This window comes from Branchiostoma lanceolatum, chromosome 12 (genome assembly GCF_035083965.1).
Source record: "Branchiostoma lanceolatum isolate klBraLanc5 chromosome 12, klBraLanc5.hap2, whole genome shotgun sequence".
NCBI classification, from domain to species: domain Eukaryota; kingdom Metazoa; phylum Chordata; class Leptocardii; order Amphioxiformes; family Branchiostomatidae; genus Branchiostoma; species Branchiostoma lanceolatum.
This window is the reverse complement of record NC_089733.1, coordinates 15,492,811-15,508,167: the sequence shown is the minus strand read 5'-3', so window position 1 is coordinate 15,508,167 and position 15,357 is coordinate 15,492,811. Positions and strand designations below refer to the sequence as shown.

The following is a 15,357-nucleotide window of genomic DNA, read 5'->3' as shown; positions in this document are numbered from 1 at the left end:
AGGTTTTGATTTTTTTCTGCTTTTCTTGTTTTGGTGGATCATGCACTTTTATACTGAAAGCTGACAAAGAATTCTACAATGGGTTCATCAAGATTTCAGAAAGACTAATGACGCAAAATTTGACAATTAAAAAAAAATCTGTTATTTATCAGTGTTAACTTACATAGAGATGCATCCAAGGCCACATAGGATGCTGTGAATCCTTCCCTGGCGATGCTCACATCAGATTGGAAAATGATTGTCATCACGTTCTCAGCACTGGTTACCACAGGGGGGATGGCTGTGCCACAATACCTGTGGAGGCATGTCACAAGAGGGCGTTAATTCATGAAATAACATGAAATATGTAAAAATGTCAGACATGGAGAATACAGCTAGCTTTTCTATCTTTAAATTTGTGTGCAATCATTACCTTTTCCTTAAAGTACAATTTTTTTTCATACTTCAATCCACCTCCCTACATACAAATCCATTTCTGTGACAAAAATGTAACTAACATTTATGTAACTTTATATCAGAGTAATGCAAAAGAAGCCTGACCTTCCAATGAGGCCTCCGGTGCTAGTGGACGTAGTGTTGTCGTACAATTCCACATAGTCGTAGTTACAGTTTGCGTGATTCTCAAGGTTAAAGGTGTGGAAGGTCAAACGGATGACCTTGCCAGGATCAACTTCGATGAACCAGACGCAGCGTGCGCCGTGCGGGTAGTTGGTCGGATGGCCCGGGGAGGTAAATGCACCAGTATCGTCAGTTAGGGAACCTCCACATCCTTTTCAACACAAGTACAGGGAGAACAAGACATTATTTTAGTAAGACAGCATTCAAAGAGCACACGACGAGGACGTATAGTATCCCCAGGCCTACAAAATTAGAAAAAATGTGACATATAATGACTCTGTTCACTCCCTGAAACTAAGCTACAGACTCTGTTTTTATGTTGATATTTCAATCTAGCATCATTTCTAACATCCGAGGACTAACAAATCAAACTGGTGTGGCAATATCCATTGAGTACACTGAAGTAGCTGTTTGGCACCTAATTCCCTATCGGTTACAGGGTAAGGCAGGAGGGAGGTTAAAAAGAACTGTGCAAAAGGGATGAATTTAGGAAATTTGTTGATTTTCTTAAATCAAATAATTGATCATGACTGTCTTGCTTCCTAGGAAAAGATAATTCATAAAGTAATTAGGGAAACGTCAATAATACAATTTCTAAAACTTAGTTATTCTTCACAAACAAGAAAGTGTTGAACATACCACCCTGGTTTGTATCGTAGGTTGCCCTGAATCCGTTGTTCGCCACGGAGGCGTCTGTGTGGAAGTGGAGCCACATGACGTTCTGGGTGGAGACGACAGGGGCGGGGACGGCCGTACCACACAGCAGGGCCAGGCGGGGGGAGTCAGCACTACCGCCATCTCGCAGCTATGGAACGACATGATACAGCATCAACATTAGTACAAAGAGAAGAACCTTCGGCGGAGTCCCTCTCCCAGTTCAAAACTGAGCTGGGACGGGCTTCGCTGCATTGAGCTGCCCCCCGTCCTTGTATGTAAATATGTAATTACTAACATCACAAAAAGTTTCACTTGTTGGCAGTTGTTCAGTTCGTTGCACGTGTCCTTGTCTACCCCCCTTTCTACCCCTTGTTTGCACGTGTTACTAACGCTTGCGCAGCTGCTAATAATCCACCTCAAGGCGGGCTGAGCAGTAATGAAGAAGAAGAAGAAGAGTCTGAGATGTACCTTCTAGTTGCAGAATTCTTAGAAGATAGAAAATTCTAGGACTATGCCCCTTTTCTACACTATAAATCTTCAGATGTTTGCAGTGGTTTCACGGTGACAACTCCACCGCAAACTCATGACTCTGTGAAATATGTTTTTCAAATGTACTACAGTAACCATACTACGGAGTTGCACTGAGAACACCACCATCCCCCTCCTCCCATGAAATTAAGTCCCTGCAAAAATAAATGTTATAGTATCCTAATCAATTTTACATTAATTCTATCTTAAACAATACAGTATTGTGATATCGATAAACACCCCCTGTGGTTTGTAACTTAGTTTCTTCCACATCTAACATCTATGTCCATATTTAGAATCATAGCCTTCGAGACTCACATCCAGGTAGTCGTAGAGACAGTTGCTCTGGTCCTCCACGTCAAAGGTTATGAAGGTGACGGTGATGGTGTTCCCAATGGGCTGCATGATGGTGTAGTAACAGTCCTTCTCATGTGGGTAGGCGTTGGGGAAGTACGGGGACAGTAGAGTGCCCGTTGGGTCTGTGAACACTCCGCCGCAGGCTGGGAGAAAACAAGTGCAGAAATTAGTGTGGTGTACCACAAGGATTCATTCTTGGCCCTCTCTTATTTTAATGTGGGTAGGCGTTGGGAAAGTATGGGGACAGCAGAGTGCCCGTTGGGTCTGTGAACACTCCGCCACAGGCTGGGAGAAAATTAAAAAAGATTTATGTGGTGTACCACAAGGATTCATTCTTGGCCCAGTAACAGTCCTTCTCATGTGGGTAGGCATTGGGGAAGTACGGGGACAGCAGAGTGCCCGTTGGGTCTGTGAACACTCCGCCGCAGGCTGGGAGAAAACAATTAAAGAGATCTACGTTGGTATGGGCATCTTGAAAGAATGGACAGGGAGAGGTGGCCCAAGGAAATCATCGGCATGACCATGGAGGGCCGAAATCCACGAGGACGACCAAGGAGGAAGTGGATTGATAACATCAAGGAGGACCTCCACCACCTCAACCTACACGATGTAAATCCACAGGACAGAGGCACCGTGCGAGTGGCCACCAAGCTCCCCCATTAGCATGCAAGCACGTCAAACCCCCAGATGATGGGGAAAAGAAGACGTTAAACCGGATAGTGAGTGAGTGAGTGAGTGGTGTACCACAAGGTGTCATTCTTGGCCCTCTCTTATTTTCAAACGATTTTTGATTAGCATCTGTGTCTAAAAAGACATCTGACTTTGTTAATCATAATAGTATTATACATGTACATTTTGTACATGAAAGAGAAATGTTTGCGAATAATGATTAAAAAAACAATGATCAATGCATTAAATTAGAAAAGCTTGACAACATGCCAACACTTCATTGTAGCTGTCTTTTTCGGGGGCAACATGCTTGTGTCCAAATCAAAATATGCCAATGAAGAACACTTCCAGTTTCTACTCGCCAAGTCACAACAAAACTCTTAGTTTGACAAGAAGAATTTTACACTTAACCTTCAGCACACTAAAGTAGCCACTTGGCACCCAACTTCCTATTGGTTACAGTGTCAGGCAGCAGGGAGAAGGTTAAGGAAATGAACTTACTGACTGCCCAGGTAGCTCTGAACCCTGACCCGGTCTGTGAGGCATCTGATCGGAACTTGACAAACAGCTGATTGGTGGTGGAAGTGAAGGGTGCTGGGATGGTCTGGTTGCAGTACCTGCCCACAAACGGAGCTGTCTCATCACCACCATCTCTCACCTGAAGATGTAGAGAAAATTCGAATTAATCATTTATTTCTTCTTCAACGTTTACCACATTTGTTGATTGACACAACAGGTGACTATCACCTTTCCAAGATGTCAACCCAGAGACCTGACTGTAAGGTTTAATCCACTCACACCCAGATGGATCGCTACACTTTTCAATCAGTGTACTGGGTTCTTAACCATGCTCAAGGTGTAGCGCGCCTTAAACATGGGACTTACGGCTTTACGTCTCATCTAAGAGGAGTCAAGTAAACGTGCAATTCATCAGTTCATCCTTCTGTGTTTCACCATTGAGGTAGTGTAATCAGTTGGTGTGTTTGTTTAATTGTTTATTTCTTTGTCTTGGTGTAAGTCTGCAGTGAAGTCAATATTGTATATTGGCAGCTCACATGTTTAAGATGGAAGTGGTGTAATAGGAGCCTTGGAGAATTGAAAGGTTGGTTTTCTCTTGCAGTGACAGTACTGACCTCCACATAGTCCCAGATACAGTTCCCATGAGCCTCCACATCCATGTTTGTGAAGGTCAGCGTTACGACCTCTGTGTCGACCACCCGGATGACCCAGACGCACTCCTGGTTGTGAGGGTAGGCGTTGGGGTAGTTGGGAGAAATCATGATGCCCTCATCCTCCGTGAACAGCCCACCACAGCCTCCACCAACTGGGAGTAAAGAAAAACACATGTTGATCACAAAAAATCCTCTCAAATTAAAGGTAAAGTACCATGATGTTTCAAGTATCTGGCTTTACATGTATGTCACCCTCAGATTGAAATGACGAATGCAATCCCTTACAATATACCCAGCTGGGGCTGACCCTAGGATCAAACCCCACCCCCAGATTCATGGAATTTGATCCATATGGCTAAACAGCAGCATGACTGCATTACTGTTTGCGCCACTGGGACATACTGTCAAATAACATACTGGAGATTAACATAATGCGATATTCTTATGAAAGGAACTCTTGCATTGAAATCTTTAACATGTTTTTTTAACATTCAATTCATGCCATTCACTTACAAAGCATAATAGTTTAGATGCTAGCAAGATTAGTGTAATTGTTGAGGACTGAAAGCTCAAACAACCAAAGAGAAACATTAAGTCAAAATGACAAAGCCTAATGAGTGTCATCCTTGTTAATTCCAGGCTCTCCCTTCACCAACCAGACTGGAACTAACTAGGACGACACTCGGGCTAAAAGTGACAATCAACTACAACAACTAACAGGGGACTGGAAGTTTCATGCTTACTTTGCTGAGCGCTGTATGTCATGAGAAAACCGGTGTCGGTGAGACTCTGGTCGGAGTGGAAGCGTACGTAGGCGAACGGCCCCTGGGTCGTGATGGGGGTGGGGAGGGTGTCGGGGGTGCTGCACCACTTCCCCAGGGAGGCGTCAGTCTCGGTGTATCCATCCAGAATCTACGGGAATCAAAATCATGACATGAACGCTGTAGCATTTCAAAGATCTTGGACCATTTAAGTTACTCTCCAAGCAGATGTTAGTAGGAAGATTATGATCTTTGTTCAGTAAAGAAAATTGTTATGTTAACATCTTTTATAAATTACCCAAAACATTTGATAAAGGTACAATATACTTAAAAGGATACATGGAAGAGTACAAATTACCTCCATTACTGTTTATTCACCAGGTTACATACATGTATATCTGATGAAAAAGATGGTTTGGGAGATCTCTAGTACACTAACCCCCCAGGTTTGCAGAGGGTTTAGATATACAGGAGTGCAACATACTAAGATATGAGATCTCTTAAGACACATTTCTTCAGGGTGGTGGATATACATTGTATATGTTACTGTTACTCTCTCCATATACGTACCTCCACAAAATCATAATCACAGGTGTCATGGTGCTCCAGTGCAAAGGCTGCGAAAGCAAAAGTGATCTGGTTCCCGAGCGACACCTGGACCCGCCACACGCAGTCTCTGTTGATGGGATAGTTGCCGGGGTAACCAGGTGAGGAGATGGATCCATGATCAGCACCAGTAAGGTCTCCTCCGCAAACTGAAAATATGAAAGAAAATTGATTCTTAAATTATCAAACAATACAGTAACTGTAAATACTGTAAATGACATAATTTTATTCTACAGAAAAAATGTCCACAGTGCTTTGAAGTTGGTGGTTGCAACAGAAAACAGAACATGCATTTCTGCAGTGTTTTTAAGTTCGCGGTTAAGAGGTCACAGCAAAATTCACAAACAGATTTCAGCGAGCAGAGTCACCATGAAAACAGAGGGCAGGGAGGAAAAAATGACATCCGACTCTGTTGACTCCTCAAAACTCTGGGAACCAAGGTACAGACTTTCTCCCTTAGACTCTGTTTTCATGTAATTTGTTCATTCTCAGAATTAAAAAAACAAAAGAATCATCATTATGCGAGATTGGAATATCAACATGAATACAGACTCTGAGTGAACCGAGTCAAACGGCAGTTTTTCTCCTAGCCCTCTATCTGTTTTCACGATGGAAAATGTCAAAGATCCAACAAATCAAATAAGTGTGGCTTAAGAATTATAAGTTATACAAGACATACCAGGGTCCTGAGACTGCCACACCACCGTGAAGCCGTCTCCGGACACGGACTGGTCGGAGCGGAACCAGAAGTAGAGCTGGTTGTGCGTGCTGGTGATCGGATCCGGCGCGGTCGTGCCGCAGTACTTCCCGATCTGGTAGGCGGACGCCGACGCGCCGTCGTGGATCTGCACCCAGTCGTACTGACAGTTGTTGGCTTGTTCAAGGTGGAACTCTGGGAAGGTAATGTACAGCACCTGGAAGGGTCAGAGGTGAAAAGTTAAAAAGTCAGAGGTGAAAAGGTCAGAGGGAAGAAGTCGTTCTTAAGGGTTTATCGTTGGTGGATCAATTTTAGTGGATCCGCACTCAGTCGTACTAACATAACTCAACATAACTCCACCAAGGAGGTTTTATATATAAAACCTCCTTGGTCGTACTGACAGTTCATGGCTTGTTCAAGGTGGAACTCTGGGAATGTAATGTACAGCACCTGGAGGGTTCAAAAGTCAGAGGTGAAAGGTTGTTCTCAAGGGTTTATCTTTGGCGGATCAATTTTAATGGAGTCGTACTGGCAGTTGGCAGTTTGTTCAAGGTGGAACTCTGGGAAAATGATGTACAGCACTTGAAAGGTTCAAAGGTCAGAGGTGAAAAGTTAATCGGAAGACTTTTTCTTCAGCAACTCAAAATTTTGAAAAAAAACTTGAATATGAGCACTGCATTACCTTTTCTACTTATGCCATCATGTAATTCTATTCTATGGATCCTATCTTACAGAAGTTTCCATGATATCAAACTTTAGAAATGACAATTGTTAGAGAAGTGCCAATGGAAAGACTTTTTGTGACGTCAACGACCCATTGCTAACTGGTCCTACCAAAAGCATATGTACTGTAAAAAAGTAAAAAGTAAAAAAAATTACACAGTACATAAACATTTTCACTACATTTTTACCTGAGATAGAGAAAATTTCAGTTCACAGGCATTTCAGAAGGCATCTTCTTCCTTTGAGCATCACGGAAATAGAATGAAAAACTTTTCTAGTAACTTTTCAACACTCTTTATACATGTAAAGTATAGTATACATTGTATAACTCAAGTGTACCTTTCCAGGAGTGGTGGTGACGACCCATGCACAGCTGAGTCCGTGTGGGTAGTCCTGTCCCGGTGTGAGGGGGAACGTGAAGGTACCGGACTCTCCCGACAGACTGCCTCCACAGGCTGGAAAACACACAAATATGTTGTATTCTTTAAATTCCAAAGAAAGCCTAATCAGAAAAAGACATGAAAAGAATCTGGTCTATGTGGACAGGTGGTCACTATAGACAGCATTCTTAATGCTTGTGTCAATGGGGAAACATCATCTAAGGACCAACAAAAAGTGTTCCCATTGGCCAGGTGGTCCTTATGTAGAAGTGGTGACTACACGTATATAGTAAATGTTTGACTGTATCTTCCATCGTCTCATCCAGTCACTTATCACACAAATACAGATTTACAACTAGATCTCTATTTGGTTTAAGTCTGTAGGATCCCGGGAATTAAACGTTTAAGTTTGTACCGAAAGACCGAATGGTTTTAGAAAATATACATATATGCACACGGCCTTGTTACTTACTTTGCTGGGCCTGTTCACAGTTGGGACCAGTGAAGGAAGCGGTGCACGTGCAACTGTATCCGTTCACGCCATCCACACAAGCGCCGCCATTTTGGCACGGGTTGCTCGCACACTCGTTAACATTCTGGTCACAGTTGGTGCCCGCAAAGCCGGGGTCGCAGTAGCAGCGATATCCGTGGCTGATATGCTAGGATGGGATGAAGAGGAAAAGATTTCAATTAGATAATGTTGTACATCACTGCAAGTTTTAGTTATCGAGGAGCAAAGAAATTATCAAAACATCAAGTTTTAAATGATAGGCTGTCCCAAATTATGGCCAAATCTATACATTTCCTTGTTGCTTTTAGTTAGTAAAGGAAATTTCGATAATTTTTTTTTGGTATTTTCATGAGTGGAAAAAAAAATTGGACTTTTTGCAATTTCTATGAATTGAATAACAATTTGACAATCTCCACAACTAGGCATCATAAAACTATGTTAGAAGACAAAAACTGTCCTGTTGTCCATACCACGCAAGCTCCGTTAACACATGGGTTGCTGGCACATGCACCGTCAGACGCAACACAACCGTTTGATCCTTCTCCGCTACCGACATAACCAGGCGGACACGTGCACGTCCGATATGTGTTACTGATGGCTGGTTAGTAAAAAACACAAGACATCATGCAGGGTTAGCAATGTTAACGCATGCAGGTTAGTGGTCGTATAGTGAATTATAAACATGTAACATCTACTAAGTTAATTCCACCAGGGTACATACATTCCGCCAACTTGAAAGGATACGTCCAAACAGATCTCCAACCCAACGTCCCCCAGTATAATGCAGTCCTGTATATCTTAACTGTGCATACCTTGGGGGTGCTGCAGTAGAGATCTCTCAAACCAACTGTTTTCAAAGTGGCGGATTTATGCAACCCGACAGATTAATGTTGATGGAGGTTTCATATAGGACCTATCCCAAAAGGCAAGAAGATACCCTGGAATCAAGAGCAAATGTACCGAGCTTCCCCGGACCTACACCGGCCCGCGCCCGGAGCTTCCTCGGACCTACCCTCCTGCTGGCCCAACAATGTACCCCGCCCCACTTCCTGCTAGCCAAACAAGCTCCGCTCTACCCTTTGTACGGCTGGGGAGATTGGGTGGCTAGCGGATAGTGGGGCGGGGTAGATCTTTGGGGGGAGCGGAAGGGTAGGCCCGGGTAACTCGGAGCGCGGGCCAGGACATATGCTCTGGATTCCAGGGTAGCAAGAAGACTGCACAATTGTAAGCTACTTCTGAAGAATGCGGTCCCAAACATGACAGACAGTCACTGAAACGTCAGCTCATGTAAAGAGCTTTGTTATACAAGGTTAGTAGATGTTCGCAGTCGATGCAATGCTGAAAGACAAACATGCGTTGTTACGAACCCTGTTACAAGGTTAGTGGATGTTCTCTGTCCATGCAAGGCTGGAAGATAATAGTGAGTGGTTACGAACCCTGTTACAAGGTTAGTGGATGTTCTCTGTCCATGCAAGGCTGGAAGACAATAGTGAGTGGTTACGAACCCTGTTACAAGTTTAGTGGATGTTCTCTGTCCATGCAAGGCTGGAAGACAATAGTGAGTGGTTACGAACCCTGTTACAAGGTTAGTGGATGTTCTCTGTCCATGCAAAGCTGAAACACAAACGTGCGTCATTACGAACCCAGTTTCTTCGGACCCTACACCTGCCTTGCTGACAGGGGTTCGGTCTGCAGGGATTGGAGCGTGCTTGGCACCCTTGCTCCCCAACACCGCTGCCGATGAACCCAGTCGGACATTCGCACTGCCGCATGACATTTTCAGCGCTGGCTAAAAGAAATGGCTTGCTTAGTACCACAAGGTAATATCTTAATCAAAGTTAAACTGCAAATTGTAAACACAAAAATTGGACTTCCAAGTACCCAAATTTTCAATTGATCAGCTCCAGTCTTTGTCAAGGAATGAGCATACCATAAGTAATTCCAGTTTTTGTGTTGGCAATTTGCAGTTCATTTTTTATTTAGAATGACTTATACTAAGAGAGATGAACATTCAAGACAAGGTAATACATCTTATATGATTGTCTACTTTTTCAACAAATTAACATCAACAGACAGCACTGGCTAAAAGAAATGGCTTGCTTAGTACCACAAGGTAATATGTAAATTGTTTACTGCGCTTACTTCAGTCTTCATGAAAAGATGCTATAATTTAACTTCCAACACAGAACTTTCATTCTAAAAATCTTGAAGATACATAAGGAGAAATTCAAACTCTACAACTGGATCCATCACTCTTCTTCAGCGTCACTAAAGTGAACTAGCAGAACGAACCAGTACTTATATACAAGTACTGGTTCGTTCTGCTAGTTCACTTACGTGACGCTGAAGAAGAGTGATGGATGTCACTCGAAACGTCCAGAAATAAATCTCCGAATTTTTATCCAGTTGTAGAGTTTGAATTTCTCCTTATATATTGTTTACCTGGATGTCTAACCTTCACAAACGTATCTTGAAGATACAGTTTTTAAATGATCTATCAGAAACAAATGAAAGGGAAGAACAATGAAATCAATATGACAGACCTGGGTTGGATGTACAGGTGGCCAGGGGGTGACAACCGCCATTGTTTACACTGCAGATATCAACATTGGTGCAGGTTCTACCATCTCCTGTATAACCTGGACATGGAGAGAGGGATGAGTGTTACAAAATGTATGTTTAGTTGTCAATTAATGCATCCTCTAATGACAGGCCCATTGCTTGTATACAATAAGCAACGGCCCTGGCATACCGGCCTGTGATCTGTCTTTCTCACTGCATATATTTAACACTGGACAGCCATCACCAACCAATTACGCCGCAGGCTACAATCAGGAGGCAACGTGATTGGCTTGTAACTTTCCCTCTATTAACAGGAGGGGGAGTATCTGATTGGCTATATCAATATATTTAACACTAGACAGCCATCACCAACCAATCATGTTGCAGGCTACAATCAGGAGGCAACGTGATTGGCTGGTAACTTTCCCTCTAATAACAGGAGGGGGAGTATCTGATTGGCTAATAGCTCAGCCCAGCGCTAATGCTGTGAGAAGGATGGATTTCATGCCGATAAACCAGCACCATGCTCGATATAAAGTGGTGGGTCTGGAATGAGGGAAGGAGTTGAAAGAAAACTGTCAGTGAAAACTTTTTTCTTACTTTCAAACTTTCCAGAATTGATCATGTAAGACTAAGGGTACTGTTTTAACACTGTAGGGTAATTTTCTCAACATAGAATACACCTTTAAAACAAATGTAGTTGCTATGTTCAAAATACATAAGAGAAAAGGCACTACTGTAACAGTGACATTTCGTTGCACATAATGTTGTTTTACCTGCAGGACAGTTGCCACAGAAGAAGGACCCTGGGGTGTTCAAGCACTGCACCAGAGGTGCCTGCGAGCAACCACCATTGTTGGTCAGGCACTCATTCAAGTCAGCACAGGCATACCCATTGCCAGTGTATCCTGGAGGTGAAAAATGATATACTGTAAATCAATTCATTTTTGTAGGGACTTTATTTGTGGTAGAAGGGGAAAATTATATTTTCTCATTAGTGAAACAATTCTGTACTTAAGTATTAATACATTGCAAATGCATACTCACAGTGTCATGAACTTGCAGTGGAGAGGTCATCGTGAAAAATGCTAACTTTAAGATGAAACCTCCGCAAACATTTTAAGATCTACAGTACAGTACTTATATATTACCAGCAGGGCACTGTCCACAGTAGTATGTCCCCGGTACGTTGATACACTGAACAGGAGGATCATGGGAGCAGGGCGGGATGTTGTTCTCCGTGCACTCGTCAATGTCAATCACACAGGCCGGGCTGTTGGGGTCATTGCCCTTCTTCCAACCATCGTCACAGATACAGTCATAGGCAAGCTGTAGGGAAGATTGAAGGATAAGTTTCTTCACAATTCATAAGGCATTAGCATGATCTATGGGATATCCCTGTAGAAGACGCACAGTTGAGCACCTGGTTCAAAGCAGGTGGCAACTGGGAGACCACAGTTCAAAACCTGGAAAGGGCATCTTGGTTGGGGCTGCACCCGTCCCTCGGAAGGGGTATAAAATGGGGGTCCTGTGTTCTAGGAGGTGCCTTGAGCGAAGGGCTAGCAACCCCTCCCTGTAGAAATATAACCTTCTACAAAAACCAGTAAGCATTACAAAGTGAACAACAACTACGTGGTTCCAGCAATGTCGAGAAAAAGAACTGTTGACAACTTAGGGCCTTAACCTTTAACCTTTGTGCATGCACATTTGGAACTGTGAATTAGCTTCTACAGATTTGAAATGCATGAGAATTCACATAACATCGTTCTGTCAGTCTTTTAAGTCTGATCTTCAATATGTTGTAGGAAACTCAAGGAGGGAGGGAGGGAAGGATTGACAACTGAATGAAGAACAGAATGAAGCCATACCTGTCCAGGTTGTGTCCTGTCCATGTCCACACATGTGCCATGCCCACAGATGTCTGTGGAAGATCCGCTGCTACAGTCGTTGACACGAACGTTACACAGGGCACCGCCCCACTCAGCAGTACAGGAACACCTGTGGGGGTGGGAAAGGAAAAGGAAAGTGATTTTGAACCAGTTAAGCTCAAATGAACTCAATGAACAGATGAGCTAATCTTCCACTGGTCATGACAGAGAAGACAGACGCTATGTACAGTATTTACAGGTTCATTGCACCAGGGAAATTCCCCTAGATCTTTTCGACAATCACAATGGACATTGGACCATGGCTAAACATCCCGTCCAAAGGACTGCGACCCTTTCTGGCAGCGTGCATGTCGGGTGAGCGACACAGCCGGGATCGAACCCGGGGCTTCTAGTTCCAGAGGCAAGATTGCTAACCACTGGACTATGCATGCTGCTGAAGGGGTGGGGACATTGTATCAGTAACAGCAACAACCTCGACATGTCAATGCTCAATATCATTGTAATAGGGAAAAAGTCAGCCTGATACAACATTATGAATCAAACTTCATGAAAGGGTTCTTCAATCCATAACTGACCAAATGTTCTTCTACATTAATCTCTTGTAACATCACTCCCTGGAAATTGATTTGCAATTCTATAGGATTGATCTAACTAAATATGTAAAGAAATGGTAGTAAAATCTACTTTCTTACAGTTACAGTTACATAAAGGATCTTTAACTGTACATTAAAGCACACAACATGTGCAGAATGGCACCACCTTTTACTTTAAGTAGTATAACACTTGCAGGCCAAACCCTAGATTTCTCCAACTTTCCTTTCAGTACTTTTTAGGATGAAGTAGAAGAAAACTTACGTGAATCCGCCCGGAGTGTTGGCGCAGGTCGCACCATTTTGACATCCTTTAGACGTGCCTTGCCAGTACTGGCATTCATTGAAGTCAGTTTCACACATCGGTCCCTGAATAAAACACAACAAGACACTGAAGACAACTTAAAGACTACTTCAAGACATCCTAAATTGTCTAAACCTCATTAACATACCTATTCAGAGTTTTGGTATAAAAACTGGTGTTCTCAGTCCTACCGTTAGTCACTGACGAAAGACAGTGGATGCTGTCTGAAACGTCTGACTGTTTCAAAACTTTATCCAGTTGCTTGCATAATTATTTTTGGCGTAACAAGACACTGAGTTGGATAACATAGAACATAGATGACCTTAGTCACGACTAATTCCTAACCATGGTCAGCTATGTGTGACAGGGGCTTCACCTTTGCATACCCAACTCCAAGCATGGTTAAGAAAATGGTCCTATCATACTTTGTGACAATATCATATTACTTTTTATGATAGTTCGGGGAAGAAAATTGAAACATCTCAATCCTAGCTTCGAAACTTTGCAATTAAGGTATTGTTGAAGGGAGGCTGAGGAATTTTGGGATGTTTTTGAAAAAAACCTTCCTCAACCTTCATTTTTTTTCAGGTAGTACCTGATAGCAAGGTGATAATTTCTGCAAATTAGTATGATGTCATGATTACCTCATCAAGATTTATAAGGCCACACCCCTTTTTTAGAACAAACGCTCTCCTTGGCTTGTGCTTCGATGTTTATCAATATTACTTTGCAGGAATGTAAATGATAGTAATACTTTAAGTATGACTTGTGCCTATGAGTTTATTTTGAAATACCGTTTTTTTATCAAACAAAAAAAATTCGCCAAAAATCGATAATTCAAAATCGTGAAGTACATCTCACCTGCCATTGTTCAGGGCATGTACACAGGAAGCCGTTGTACATGTCCATGCAGGTGCCTCCATTTCGACATGGGTTACTCAAACACTCATCCACCGTAAGTTTCTGGAAAAAGTTACAGGTGTACAAAAACACATCAGGAGACCAGGGCATAAAAGAACAACCACAAAGACAATGGGATACAAAACCGTAAGCTCTGTGGCAGTACCAAAGGAAGCTGCCAGGGGAACAAAAAATGTAACCATTTCTCTGGTACATCAAGCCCTATATCCTGATACAGTCCAGATTTCATAGCAATCCTTCAAAAGCTTCTGGAGTTATATGCTGCTACTTTACCACAAACAAACACTGTTACACGACTGAAAACATAATTTTTCTCTTGGCAAAGGCGATTGCAAAGGTTTAGAAAATGTATCAGTTCTTATAAAACCAACATGGTCTGAAAACTGACATAGCGATCATACTTACTGTTGTCAGAGTGTTCACAGATGCCTGTATCTGTTGTACCTGAAATATAAAGAAAATTCTTGTTACTCAAATATTATAGATGACCACTTTAGTAAGAAAAATTCAATTCTATTAAAACAATCTTATGCATATTTGACATACCACATCAGTGCAAGCTGCATTCGTTTTAATTTAATAAGGAAATTGTTTTGGTCAAATCACACTCCTCTCTCATGGGACGTAAACCGAGAGATCCCATGTTTGAGGAGACCCATGGCCACACCTCAAGCAACTGAAAGATCCCATTACAGGTAGCGTGCGTAGTCCAGTGGTTAGCAATCTTCCCTCCGGAACTAGAAACCCCGGGTTCGATCCCGGCTGTGTCGCACACAGACATGCACGCTACTTGAAAGGGTCGCAGTCCTTAGGAAGGGACGTTAAGCTGTGGTCCACTGTTCATTGTGCTTGTCGAAAAGAGCTAGGGGAATTTTCTCCATACAATGAACCTGTAAATACTGTATATAGCGTTGTCTTCTCAGTCACGACCAGTGGAAGATTAGCTCATCTGGTCATTGAGTTCAGTAAACTGGTTTGGGATCACTTTCCTTTCCTTTCCATTACACTTGTTGAAAAGAGCAGTGGACCTTTCCGATGTGAGTGGATCAAACCTTACAGCATGGTCTTTAGCAGCTTTTACCTGACTGTACAAAACTTTTAACCTTTTAATAGCACACTGAAGTAGCTGTTTGGCACCCCATTCTCTATTGGTTACAGAGTAAAAGGCAGTTGAAAGAAGGTTAAAAAAATGTAAAAAACTGAAAAACAAACTGTCATGACTTACTGTCTGTTCCAAGGTTGTCAATCTTGTCTGCAACTGTGATACATCTGTAGAACCTTGATTCTGAAAACAGATGGAAAGAAATTAAATCAGATTGTACATGTTGAAGTTTAAGAACATTTAGTGACCAACCATTAGTATCCCTTTCATTTGTTTTTGGTAGCAACCTACTCAGCAAAAGGTAAGTGGC

General features: G+C 42.5%; 2 protein-coding genes across 3 annotated transcripts in view; both read right to left on the bottom strand.

The window, feature by feature from the left end:
* Positions 1-2,297, bottom strand: part of LOC136446484 (cubilin-like) — a 45,495-nt gene extending 43,198 nt beyond the window's left edge. For both annotated transcript variants that reach the window (XM_066444867.1, XM_066444866.1), the window contains exons 1-4: positions 2,122-2,297; positions 1,258-1,423; positions 541-769; positions 164-294 (exon numbers count right to left, since the gene is read on the bottom strand). In XM_066444867.1, the coding sequence (XP_066300964.1) occupies positions 164-294; positions 541-769; positions 1,258-1,423; positions 2,122-2,208 (613 nt within the window). In that variant the 5' untranslated portion in view covers positions 2,209-2,297. The remainder of the gene's footprint in view (positions 1-163; positions 295-540; positions 770-1,257; positions 1,424-2,121) is intronic.
* Positions 2,298-2,467: 170 nt separating this feature from the next.
* Positions 2,468-15,357, bottom strand: part of LOC136445790 (cubilin-like) — a 30,733-nt gene continuing 17,843 nt past the window's right edge. The window contains exons 5-21 of the mRNA XM_066443929.1: positions 15,171-15,230; positions 14,351-14,389; positions 13,886-13,987; positions 12,986-13,089; positions 12,110-12,239; positions 11,393-11,570; positions 11,018-11,149; positions 10,223-10,318; positions 8,150-8,277; positions 7,641-7,827; positions 7,128-7,243; positions 6,048-6,282; positions 5,333-5,517; positions 4,745-4,913; positions 3,963-4,153; positions 3,331-3,487; positions 2,468-2,589 (exon numbers count right to left, since the gene is read on the bottom strand). Coding sequence (XP_066300026.1) covers positions 2,468-2,589; positions 3,331-3,487; positions 3,963-4,153; positions 4,745-4,913; positions 5,333-5,517; positions 6,048-6,282; positions 7,128-7,243; positions 7,641-7,827; positions 8,150-8,277; positions 10,223-10,318; positions 11,018-11,149; positions 11,393-11,570; positions 12,110-12,239; positions 12,986-13,089; positions 13,886-13,987; positions 14,351-14,389; positions 15,171-15,230 — 2,331 coding nt within the window. The remainder of the gene's footprint in view (positions 2,590-3,330; positions 3,488-3,962; positions 4,154-4,744; positions 4,914-5,332; positions 5,518-6,047; positions 6,283-7,127; positions 7,244-7,640; positions 7,828-8,149; positions 8,278-10,222; positions 10,319-11,017; positions 11,150-11,392; positions 11,571-12,109; positions 12,240-12,985; positions 13,090-13,885; positions 13,988-14,350; positions 14,390-15,170; positions 15,231-15,357) is intronic.